Source organism: Xyrauchen texanus, chromosome 46 (assembly GCF_025860055.1).
Source record: "Xyrauchen texanus isolate HMW12.3.18 chromosome 46, RBS_HiC_50CHRs, whole genome shotgun sequence".
Lineage (NCBI taxonomy): Eukaryota > Metazoa > Chordata > Actinopteri > Cypriniformes > Catostomidae > Xyrauchen > Xyrauchen texanus.
In genome coordinates, this window is record NC_068321.1 from 17,330,569 (window position 1) to 17,344,353 (window position 13,785).

General features: G+C 37.3%; 1 protein-coding gene across 1 annotated transcript in view; it reads right to left on the reverse strand.

Moving 5' to 3' along the window:
- Positions 1-13,785, reverse strand: part of syt9b (synaptotagmin IXb) — a 34,361-nt gene that overhangs the window by 18,482 nt on the left and 2,094 nt on the right. Inside the window, exons 2-3 of the mRNA XM_052120081.1 lie at positions 5,759-6,122; positions 4,984-5,530 (exon numbers count right to left, since the gene is read on the reverse strand). Coding sequence (XP_051976041.1) covers positions 4,984-5,530; positions 5,759-6,122 — 911 coding nt within the window. The remainder of the gene's footprint in view (positions 1-4,983; positions 5,531-5,758; positions 6,123-13,785) is intronic.

Sequence of the window (13,785 nt, forward strand, 5' to 3'; positions counted from 1 at the left end):
GTCTAAAAAAGGGCCTGAAAAGGGTTAAGATCCCTGTTATAGACTAGTATATTGAATTTTTTGCAATAATCCACAAGTTGTTAAAGAGCCCATATTATGCAAAAGTACAGGTTCCTGGTTTTATTTTGTGGGTTTTATTTTTATTTTACATTATGCTTTAATGTTAAAAAAACACATTACTGTACATTTCTGCTAAGCCTATTTTCATCCTCTGGCTCATACACTCTGATTTAGGTCTTGTTTCTTTAAAGCCCCCTTTCTGAAAAGCCCAGAATGCAATGATTGGTCAGCTGGCCTAGTCTGTTGTGATTGGTCAACCGCATAGAGTGTGTGTCGGAAATGTAATGCCCCTTACCATAACTGAGTTTCAGGCTTCCTGAGCAGCTGTAAACACTATTGTAGCTATGGTAACAGTGGTGTCAGCCGTACCTGCTCAAGCCCGATAATGAAAGTTTTGGAAGCAACGCAAGCACGACTTGAGCAGGACATTTCACTGTGGTAAGTTTTAATTTTGTCGCTTTCTTACTGGTACACTGTTGATTATTGTAAAAGACACGCAGTATATAAGTTAGTCATCTTTTGCTGGAATGGGTGTAGCCAAACTTTTTTTGCCAGATCTATGAACGGAGAACAGAGGCTTACTCCCGGTGAGTGAGCAAGTTAGCCATGGACTACTGTGGACAGCGGCCGTAACATTACAGTTTTTAATTATATAAGACTCTTGAGATCAACCATTTTGTTACAAAAAAGCCGGCCAACAGCTGAATAGTAAACCCGTACCAGAACAATAATATTACATAGCAAGTTAGCCGAGCACTACTATGGATTGCAGACGTAAAATTACAGTTTGTAAAAATAAATCTCCACACTTGATCACTATTCATGATCGTAAGAATGACAAACAATCTGCATAATTCTACACAATTGAAAGTAAAAGTGGCCCGCAGCTGATTAGCAAAACTATTTCAACACAATAACATTACCTAGCAGGTTGGTAGAGGCCTACAGCTGTGCACTAGGTGTGCACTGTAGCTGCAATGCAATACACTGCATTTGAACTCCCGGTAGCAAATAAATCCACAAATAATCAAGCATACTTACAGGATCCTGAAGCGACAGAATGTCCCAACAACGTGGGAACTGCACAATCTTTCAGAACTAACCGTCTTGAAAATCTGGCATTTGTTGTGGTTGTACTGCTAAATAATTAAAATAAATGTTAACCCCTGATTCTTCAATTTTTCTGCCTTTGGAAGTCCAAACAAAGAGTGCAGTCCTTGAGCAGTGTTGTCTGTAGGAGAGAATAATTCCCTTTTGCATGGACTCTGTGCTTTGTAGCTTTGCAGTCCTTTTACATGCACAAACAGCTATATTACACACTAAAAGAAAGGTAAAATCCCCAAAAGCATAGTAGGGCCTTTGTTAATGCACATAATTGCATAGTACAAATAAACTGACAGGAAAGCCTATTCCGTCTTGTTCTTTCTTGTCTAAGGGCATTTACTTCTAGACAACTGGGGCAAGTCCTCATCTGAGACTGAGGTATGAGACCGATCGATTTCCCACAGTCAGAGTTCATCTTGCCACCCTCAATTTAAAACAATAAACCTACAACCACTGTATATTCATGTCTGAGCAAACTCTCCAGCTATTTCAAATGTGGGTCACCCATATGTGGGCCAAGTGTGATTATGAAATATTCACACTTCTGAAAATATATTTTCATGTTGCTACCTCTGAAGCATGGAAGTGATCCAGGGAGGGAGAAAACTGCCCTCAAATATTTCAGTTGTACTTTCAGTATGACCATTAAATGTTTCCATAAACAATAATAGACCATTTTATTGGGAGCAGTCACGTGGCTTTAATAATCAGTAGAGACAAAAATAAACTATCTTACCAAACATATAAATCTAAAATATTTCCTAAACTCCTTTATGTATGTACAGTACCTACTGCACTGGAGTTTTTAAATGTGTTTTATCAAATTGATTTTCTTCTACTGTAAGTGCTGTTTTGCATGCTTTTGTTTTATTTAATTTAACCTGACACTTAAATCAATGTACAGATTCCTTGCATAGATTTCCAATACTAGCCTCTTCTACCCGAATAGCATAATTTTGAGTCATACACTCCAATCCCCACAGAGTTGCAACACTACTTATGGCAACTAAAACAACCTACACCTAAAACATACTGTACACAGTATAGCCATGGCCAAAAGTATTGGCAGTGATATAAATGTTGTGTTTTGCACATTGTTCTGCTTTGTTTGTTGTGGTGTTGATTCACATTGTTTCTAGATTATTGTGCAGAGTGATCAGATGCATTTTAAATAATTGCAAAATCTTAATTGGCCGAAAAAATGAACTTTATCACAAAAAAAACAAATTTCACTGTTTTTTGGTCCTGGCACAAAATGACCAGCCAACTTATAATACGATAATTTCACTTATGATATCAGCAGCACCTGGGAAAGTGTGAACGAGTACTAGACAGGTGGAATCACTCTATAATTCTGATTGGTTTATAAGAGCAGACTGATTGCTATTAAATGAGGGAAAAAGTGCTTCCAATCATTGTGCTCTTGTTAGCAATATTTACCTCTAAAGAAAGACATGCAGCCATCATCGCTTTGCATCAAAATGGCCTCACATGCAAAGAAATTGCTGCAAAGAATATTGCATCTGAAAGAACCATTTACTGGATCATCAAGAACTTCAAGGAGAGAGGTTCAACTGCAGTGAAGAAGACTTCAGGATGTCCCAGAGTGTCCAGCATGCACCAGGACCATCTCCTCCTGAAGAATCAGCTAAGGAATTGTGTCACCACCAGTGCAGAGCTTGCTCAGTATTGGCAGCAAGTTTGTGTGAGTGCAGCACACAATGAGGTGAAGACTTTTGGACAATGGTCTGGTGTCAAGAAAGGCAGCAAAGAAGCCACTTCTCTCCAAGAAAAACATCAATGACAGACTGAAATTCTGCAGGAAGTACAAGGATTGGACAGCAGAAGACTTGTGCAATGATATTTTCTCTGATGAAGCCCCCTTCCGACTGTTTGGGACATCTGGAAAATTGATAGTTCAGAGAAGAAAAGGTGAACGCTACCATGAGTCCTGTGTCGCGCCAGCATTGAAGCATCCTGAGACCATCCATGTGTGGGGTTTGCTTTTCATCCAAGGGAATGGGCTCTCTCACAATTCTACCCAAAAACACTGCCATGAATAAAGAATGGTATCAAAACGTCCTGCAAGCGCAACTTCCCAACGATCCAGGAGCAATTTGGTAATTTGGTTTCCAGCATGATGTAGCACCATTTCACAAGGCAAGAGTGATAATGAAGTGGCTCGGAAATCATTACATTGAAATTGTGGATCTGTGGTCAGGCAACTCCCCGAATTTTAATCCTATAGAGAACCTGTGGTCAATCCTCAAAAGGCGAATGGACAAACAGAAGCCCACAAATTGTAATCAAATCCAAGCACTAATAAGGCAAGAATGGATCGCAATCAGTCAGGATTTGGGTCAACACTGTAAATATTGACTCTTTGCATAAATTGAGTGTTTTTGCCAATAAAAGCCTTTAAAACGTATGAAACGCTTATCATTGTTTTCCAGTATACAATAGAAACATGTGAAAAAAGATTCTACAAATACTGACGCATTAAACTTTGCAAAACACAAAATTTATTTCACTCCCAATACTTTTGGCCACGGCTGTACATATACCACATACTGTGCCTAATCACTGTTTTGTGTTACTCATACTCCCTTGGAACTATTTAAATTACCATTGCATCATACTGTATACAGTATATGAATATTACATAAAGTATACTCATTCCACACCTGCTCCAAGGGTCTATTCATGTACTTGTACATCTTTTATACTTAGTAATATTGAGTGTAATATATGCATTATAATATATATATAGTGTCAATTTTCAATATTATGAGTATAATGAAGATATTCCGTATTAATTTGTGTACTGTATTCTGTGCATAGTTATTATATAATGCAGCCTGTATATCGTGTATATTGTGCTATTCTGTCACCACTGTGGAGGAACACAAACACAAGGTTGTCACTCATGTACATTGTGTAGTGACCTAAAACTATTTGATTTGACAATTTTAAGGTGAATGGTATATTTTAAGATTAATCAAGATTTAAAAAACAAAACCTACCTCCCTACCTTAAACCTGAACCAAAACAATAGTGTCATGAAAAGCAAATGTGACATGTAAAACACAACTGCTGAAGCAACCACATAATGTTTTGTGCTTCTATGACACCTTCAATTCACGTGTTGACATTTGTGAACACTTTAGAACACTTTATCAGTTGAGCTACCATGTAATTTGATCATACCTGAAGAAGCTTGTGAATGTTGTTGGTTATAAAGCAAATGTTAAAATGTATCGCCTCATGAACTATAGTAAAAGGGTTTAGATTGTGTAAGGAAGAGGATGATCAGTACGGTGTTTATGAAATGATAATCTGCACTTTATTTGTGTGAAAGGGAATCAAAGTCATTGTGTTGCAGTGCCTCAAGAGTTTATTTCATTAGGAAACTGCCACAATTTTTGCCATGTATAAATCATTGTGCAAAATGCACAATACATGCAAAAATGTACAGGTAGTTATAGTAATTTGACTCTGACAATGGTCTTTAGAGTTTACACAGAATGGTACCAAAAACAAAACAACATCCTGTGAGCTGCAGTTCTGCGGAAGGAAATGCCTTGTTGATGAGAGAGGTCAATGGAGAATGGCCAGACTGGTTTGAGCAGAAAGGCTACAATAACTCAGATAACCACTCTGTACAATTGTAGTGAGCAGAATATCATCTCAGAATGCACAACATGTCGAACCTTGAGGCGGTTGGGCTACAACAGCAGAAGATCATGTCGAGCACTTTATTCGGACCACAGTGGTCCGAATAAAGTGCTCGTGAGTGTAAATACAGTGACGAGGACTTACCGCGCTAACATAAAGGATATCCCTGCAGAGCCTGGTTTCCTGTGGAAAATCAGGAAGATCCAAGAAGTTGTCCACCACCACTTGGCCAATCACATCGTGACGTGAGAAGCGGTCAAAGTCATACACACTGAAATGCAGCTTTCGCATTGGTAGCTCGCCATAGGCCACAGGAAAAAGGAACACCTCGTCAAAGATGGGGTTTAGAGTCTTGCGGTGCACCTTAGTCTGATGCTTGGTTTTGCGGTCTGGCAGTAGGTAGATCTTCACGTAGGGGTCCGATGTTCCTGTAAAGTCCTTGGCAGGTAGATCTTGGGCTTTATGGATCTTCACAATGAGTTGCTCTAAGTCACAGTCATATTTGAGGATGAAGTGCAAGCGGCCACAGCTGTCTGCTCGCCTACTGTCATCTGTGTCCACAGAGCGTTGTTTGTACAGCTCAGGCTTGATGCGGCCCAGGCCTGGACCAATTATGGACTCTTGTCTCTGGAATTGAGCCATGTTGAAATCAGGGTTGGAGACATTCATCTGTCTCCGGATGGAGTTATGCCTGAAGCAAGAAGAAAGCACTCAAGTTTCTCATGGGGGTGGATTTCTATTGTCATATTTGCTGGCTTCATATGCTAGTCATCTTCTGAATAACTAAACAAAGTAGAACTTTATTTAAAGCTGAAGGTCACAGGAGCCCACAATGTCTGACAAATGCCAACTGGGGATTGCTAAATTAATATCAATGATAGGGTGATTGCTGTTGATGAAGTTGAGAAACCTGACTCACCTGACAGATGAAGTTGGCTCAGTGACTTGTCGCTGTACGCGAGCTATGTGGATGTGGTTGAGCTCCTTGGCCTTAGACTGGGCCTCCAGCTGGATGTCTGGGGATGTATGGCTGATTTTCATGGCTGACTCTGGGAACAAAGTTGAGGCGGAGGGATCTTTCTCATAGTCTTCACTGTATTCCCGTTCCAGGCCCTCCTCCTCATTCAGGACAGGCTGCTGCTCACCCTGGTGGTCCTTTAGGCTGGGCAAGAAGCGATCGCGCAATGGAACCCAAAACAGCTTCCATGACACAAAGAGTGAGACAGCAAACAGTGCCAGGCCACATGTGGTCACCAAAAGGGACAAAAGGCTCACAGACACATCTGAAAAGACCAGAAGAGACATAAAGCTGGTTATCTGATGGTGTCTAACACTGTGGAAACCATTTAGTTTAATACTTTAACCAGCAGAGTGACAAGCAATGAAAGCTCTTTCATGTAAAAGAGTATTGGTCCTAACTATCTGTGACCACTGGTTCTGATCCTCTGTAACCCAGGGAGAAGTTGCGTTCACATAAACAATGATGAGCGTAATTCGGGGAATGCATTTTCCTTCTAAAGGAGATGGGATGGCAGTCCAAAGTTTCGAAGGTTTTTGCACTTCTTCAAGAATGAACAAAGTGACATTGAGTTTGCAAGTTAGTGAAAATGCGATTATAAATGGTGACGTTTATTATGCAATTTCTCTGTGTATAGCATTGTATAGGTCTTTCACTCAAGCAGTCAAACCACAAAACAACATGCTTGTAACTGAAAATACATTGTGTAGGCTCTATGAAAAATATGCATTCACAATAGATCATCCAGTGATGGCTACAGTAAATAATCTTTGTTCTTTCATAATGATATGTATCGAATTTAATTGAAAACTATGCGAGTTGTTTCCACTTCAGAACCTTCGTAGAAAATAATTAGTAATTTCTAATTTTAGAACATGTCACGTCACCCACCAGATGCATGCATTGTTCGACCCCTTTAATTTACCCTACCACTCACACTAAACCAAAGTTGTGTTGAGAAATATGTCTGAAGAGACAAAGACTTTATTATGCAATGAGCAGCCCAATTTATATCTGAAAAAAATCCTGATATATATCGATAATCATTGGGAAAATCTTCCGATTATCGATGAGTGAAAAAGGCATCGATCCCAAACCTACTTATAATCTTTATCAGGAGACCAGCCCCAAACATACAAAGATTTTCTAAATAATAAAAAAGACTTTAAAAATACTTTAAAAACATTAGTCATTGGTACAAGGCATACTATCACATTTTTAAGCACCATTTTCAATCATACAAATCTATCCAGATATTGCGATATTATGAAGTCACCAATATCTGGTTTACAGTTAAACTACAACTCTCGCTGCTAAATGCACAGTAATAGATGGTACATTTAATACGCACTCTACTGTCTCTTTCTTTCTTTCTCTCTCTCTTGAGACTGTTTTTCTGAATTAGGCCACCCAGGCAGAGAGGCTTTTAGTGTGGACTGAATGAATCCATGTCAGACTGGTTTTCCTCTTGCTTATCTGTCCACTAAACTGTTCTCCCCATACTAAAGAATATATACGTTCAGGCTACTTCTGTGGTTCATCATCTTTCTTTATGCGAACACCTCATGCACGATGTTAGACAGAAATGGAAAGAATTTCCCTTATAACTAAAGATGCAAGAATCTTAGATAAATGCCTTCATGATTGCTACTCAGAATGACTGTTCAGGGATAGGCAGCCTCCAGAAAAGAAACTGATGAATTAATGTGGTATGACCAAGCCTTAGAAATAAATACAGTGGAGCCTTAAAGTCTGAGACCATATTGCAAATCTGAGACTCAAAATCTAATTTAAACCTGGAAAAAAACAATACAAGAAATGTCATGACAAAAAACAATTAAGAAATATTTCAGATTCTGCACTATTTGGAAACTTATCAAATAAGAAATGTCATAACACTGACCATGTTTTCTACTTTGTTCAAAATGTCAGATTTCTTTGCTTCCATTGAAGCACACAAGATGCTCTTTGGATTCTTAAATCAAATTGGGTTAACATGGATCATCAGGTTTTGAACAAGTTATGGAATGCATGCCAGTTGAGTACATGTTGTCATTACAGCAAAAAGACGACATACCAAATACTAAGAAATTCTGAAACGCATTCATCGTTTCAATTTAATTGTTCTGCTTATTCTATAATTTGTAATGGGAAAAAGAAAGAAGCAAAATAGAAGCATTTTCACAAGTGGTCTCAAACTTTTGAACCCCACTGAATCTTATTAACATTTTTATGTAGGAGGCTTCATATACACTGTTGTATCTGCTTGTTTTCCCAAAGTTTTTAGAATAATCAGTTATACCTCCCAATAAATCATGAGAAAATAATATTGCATTATATTGATTGGGCTGTTCTGAAATTTCATGAGTCCTCATTAAAGCGAACACACTCCATTTGATAAAACCTCCGGCAGGCTTCATACCAGCAAATCATAAATTGAATCAATTAATAATGTCTTCCTTTTGTAATGCTGTCAAGGTGTAATCAGCATTATTAGCATTCGGCACTGTTCCGTTCACTTTACACTCAGTGGGACTTCACACAGAGGCAATAACACACTAAATTAACCATGGGCTTCATTAGTATAATAGTACACTAATCCATAAGCTTTGACATCCAGCACACTTGGAATACAACAATATCCTTGTTTTTGTAAATCAAGTCATGAAATTAGTTATCCTTTTTGAGAGGGTGTTTTGATATATATGGAAATATTGTGACAAATCCACTAAATAAAAAAGCCCTCTTTTAAGCCCTTGCAGTAAATATTAAGGGTTAAAATAATCTCATATAGACTGAGATGGGTTTAAACTGCACAATACTCATATTCCCTTACATTCACTAACTCCTTAGAGTCAGGATACAAATACATAATATGAATAAATGATGCAACAGAGAACATGCTCTGACTAGCAGCCTTCCTGGGACTCCTATTCAGTGCGATAACATGTCATGCATATTGTTTCTGTGGGGGACACCCAAGGTAAGCTAAATAGGACACTCTGCACTAAAAGTAAGGATCATTCATTGTAGATGTCCAAGCATAATCTAAATACCAGACATTGTGTCAATACTTAAACAACACAAATCAGACATATCCAAATAAATTGATTTACTGGCTGTCTAGTGGTGGTGGCGTAGTGGTCTAAGCACAGAACTGTAATATTGCTGGTTCGAGCCCCACAGCCACCACCATTGCGTTCTTGAGCAAGGCACTTTACTCCAGGTTGCTCAGGAGGGATTGTCCCTGTAATAAGTGCACTGTAAGTCACTTTGGAAAAAAGCATCTGCCAAATGCATAAATGTAAATGTCCTGGATGATGCATCAATAAAGGGGAACTCAAAATGATACACTAACAATAATAATTCAAACAATGCTTGAGAGAAAAGTGATTCATTGCAGAACGTTTTGATACCATTCTTATTCATGACAGTGTTTTTGGGCAGATTTGTGAGAGAGCCCACTCCCTTGGACGAAAAGCACCCCACACATGGATGGTCTCAGGATGCTTCACTGTTGGCACAGCACAGGACTCATGGTAGTGTTCACCTTTTCTTCTCTGGACTATCAATTTTCCAGATGTCCCAAACAGTCGGAAGGGGGCTTCATCAGAGAAAATATCGTTGCACAAGTCTTCTGCTGTCCAATCCTTGTACTTCCTGCATAGTTTCTGTCTATCCTTGATGTTTTTCTTGGAGAGAATTTACTTCTATGTCACCAGGCCATTGTCCAAAAGTCTTCACCTCACTGTGCGTTCATATGCACTCACACCAACCTCCTGCCAATACTGAGCAAGCTCTGCACTGGTGGTGACACGATTCCGTAGCTGATTCTTCAGGAAGAGATGGTCTTTCCGCTTGCTGGACACTCTGGGATGACCTGAAGCCTTCTTCACTTCAGTTGAACCTCTCTCCTTGAAGTTCTTGATGATCCAGTAAATGGTTCTTTCAGATGCAATATCCTTTGCAGCAATTTCTTTGCATGTGAGGCCATTTTGATGCAAAGCGATGATGGCTGCATGTCTTTCTTTAGAGGTAAATATTGCTAACAAGAACACAATGATTGGAAGCACTTCTTCCCTCCTTTTATAGCAAACAGTCTGCTCTTATAAACCAATCAGAATGATAGAGTGGAATACAATCTAATACAATCACCTGACTAGTACTCATTCACACTTTCCCAGGGGCTGCTGATATGATTAGTGAAATTATGTTAGCTGGTAATTTTGTGCCAGGGCCAAAAAAAAGTGACATTTGGGTTTTTGTGATAAATTCATTTTTTTTGGTCAATTAAGCTTTTTGAAATTATTTAAAATGCATCTGATCACTCACAATAATCTAGAAACAATGTGAATCAACACCACAACAACTGAAGCAGAAACATTTTCAAAACACAAAATGTATGTCACTGCCAATACTTTTGGCCACGGCTGTATATGTGTGTGTGTGTATATATATATATATATATATATATATATATATATATATATATATATATATATATATATATATATATATATATATAATGTAATATGAATGTACCAATTACTTAATTTGGCAATCTTAGTTAAATACATACACAGTAAAGGTAAAATTTTCTAACTTCTTTTCATGAATCATCCAGTGACCCTCATGACAAAAAGTCATTAAAAGAAATTAGATTTGTTTAATAGTTCAGAAGATATAAGTTGAGAAGTGATCAGGGCCACTGGAAAAAAACAAAAAACAAACATTGGGTTATATGTTTTGAATGATTTGACATTTTAAAATGCTTTTAATACATTTTGTAATGGAGGTCTTTTGATGATACATGCATAATTTTGTGTGAATCAGAGCAGCACTGTAACTCAATAATCCAAGATTTAGTTGGCTGAAGTTGTGATTAGTTATTGAACTATTCAGCTGAAATAAAAAAATAAGAGAAGAGAGAGAAATACGCACTTTCATGTATTCTGATTCCCAGCATGCACTGCGGCATGAATAAATTATGCAAATTGCAGTGTTACTCTTTTGTTTCAGTTTCTTTACTATTTTCTGCTTTTATTTATGCTGTTGGTTGTTGTCTTTGTTATCACCTTTAGTTATTTATCATGTAGCAATAATTCAAAACTCATCTTTTCACTCAGTGATTTGTTTGATGATTTTCACCATTGTTGTGATTTGCGTGTAAAGTGTTATTTATCTTGCATTTCTCCAATCATTCATCTTATCAAACATTTGACATTCTTTATTCAGTTTGGAATGAATTCAAATGAATTTGATTGAATTTAGAAAGTAGTGATGGGCATTCTGGCTCTTTCAGTGAGTCAGCTCGTTTGGCTCAGCTCACCAAAATGATCCAAATCTTTTGGCTTCCAAATGGCTCTTTAAAAAACATATGGTATGTATTTATTCAAGTCAAACAGTTTGCAATAGTTTGAGTATAATTAGTGTTAAAACAATTCTAATGAAATTATTCATATTAAATGAAATCATACTCTACATTTACCACAATGTATTAAAATACATTGGTTTGTTATGAAAAAAAATCTAACTATTCAAAACAAAATTCATGCTGTAAAAAAGGTATTTTTCATTGTTTGCTCATGGCAATAAACTAATGCGCATATTTTAACATACTGCATAGAACATTATTGCAAAGTGTTACCCATATATCTAATACTCAAATAAACCAAATACAGTTGAATATGGTAATGACTGGATGTCTATATGTTTTCATTTTTAGGCATTAAAGACAAGCGATCAAAAAGATCAGTGCATCTCTATGGAAACGTCTTCATGATGCATCTGTGTTTGCTACAAATATGGAAACTACATTGTGTACTGCAACTCATGGTTCCAAGTTGATTCCCCAAACCTTGTACTGTCTAAATTCTTGACACAATCCAACAAGACACCAAATCTATTTTTAAGCTGTGACATCACATTATTCACTTATCCAGCACATGATTAATGACACCGGCTCAAAACAAATTTGTTTACCGTCACTCTTCAAAAAACTTGAGATTGCATTGTCTTTCCTCCAAATCTTGTGATGCATTTCCTTTGATAAAAGTACTTTTCATTTATAATGTGCATACATGTTTAAAACAAAGGAACATGAGCCTTATACTGAGGTCAGCAATTAAGATCTGAATGTTTACACGAGAGACTGAGACACTTGCCAGGGAGCCATGTTTCGAGGTCTCTGTCTTGCATTTAGATGGCAGCTCCTGGATTTAAAGTGCCAAGTGGATTAAAGCAAGATGTACCTGACAAATTGCATCAGCTCTCCGAATTTGCATGCATTTCTTAATGTACAATCCCAGATGTGGAATAACTGTGTTATGCATCTATTTAAGCAGGTGTCTGCTTAAGCATCAGCAGGTGTGAAGGATTGTGTTGTCAGTTTACACATACTGTATATAGACACATGTGTTGCATTGATAAATTGTATTTGTTATCACACTAGTGTCCTTTACAAAAACACTATTTACTCACCCTCAATAGTACACCATACATACTCAGTTCCTTCCTGAAGTCTTACATTTTTTTCTCCCTTCAAATAATTTTTTTTTCTCATTTTTTTTTCATGGTTATATTAATTATAATAATATATTTTAATATAACAAATATGTAAACATCTGAATTATTTCAGCTTAAAAATAACTGGGCGGAAAATGTATTAATGTGATACAGTTATATTTAACGTATTTTCAATCTCTGAAAGTATCTCCCATTATATCCCTCACTAATTTGTTTTGGATGAGCATTTTACATTGGCGTAACTGTCTAGCTCATGTTTAGACAGACCAACAATATTTTGATATTTATTTGACATTCTTCATCTGGAACTCTTCACTTCTGCAGTAGACAGTGTGTTTCAAAAGCATAGACAATGTGTTATATTAAAATATATTATTATTATAAAAAATTAGAAGAGAGAGAAAAAAATGTTTTGAAGAGAGAAAATATATATATTTTTTAAGAGATACATTTTTAAGAGAGAAACAAAATGAGACACAAATTGTTTTTTCCCACCTTGCGGTTCAGGGCTTCCATACATTATGACAGTCTAGACATCAAGTGTTTTTTAGGTATAGGTGAGAATAGCTACAAAAAATATGATTCGCCTAAACCCTCATGGTAATAGCCTTTCACTGGCACATATCATCAGTCAGATTGCTTATGGATGTGTCTTAGACTTGCCCCATGTTGGTTTCCCAGTGTTTGGGCCTTCAGTTACACTCCTGTCAACATGCTTCTTCAGCTTGTTGTGTGAACTATCTATAAGTCATCCATTACCATGATATGTTATTAACCTCTCAAAGTATCGCCCTCCCATGTGTTCAATTACAACAGATTTTTCACCATACAGCCACTTTGCAGTGATGCATGTGAAAACCCATGGGACTTTATACCATGAGAGTATATTTACTGGGTTCCTCTGCCTCAGTGAGACCTGAGCCCAGCTGTTCCCTTACATTAAATTCTTCTACATTCTGTCTTGAGCGGAAGAATTACTAGTATGAATCTTTCTCCCATGGGTATACACTATGGGTATAGTGTTAGCGGATGTCAATGTAGGGAAAGCACGGAAAAGAGTGTGGAGAGAGTAGCATGGTGGAATCCTAATGGCTTCCTTTCGACCTCTCTGTCTTTCTAAAAAAAGATAAGGATTGAGATTGACCTGAGGAGACCCTAAGGAGTTTTGATCTATGAAAGAAGCTACTAATGTTTAATTAAAGGAATATTCCGGGTTTAATACAAATTAGCTTAGCATTTGTGGCGTAATGGGTGTGAATGATCAACAAAACGTTAAAGCTCCAAAATGCACACAAAGTCAGCATAAAGGTAATCAATAAGATGCCAGTGCTTTAATCCATGTCTTCTGAAGCTATACAATCAGTTTTGGGGAAGAACCAACCAAAATATAACTCCCTTTTCAC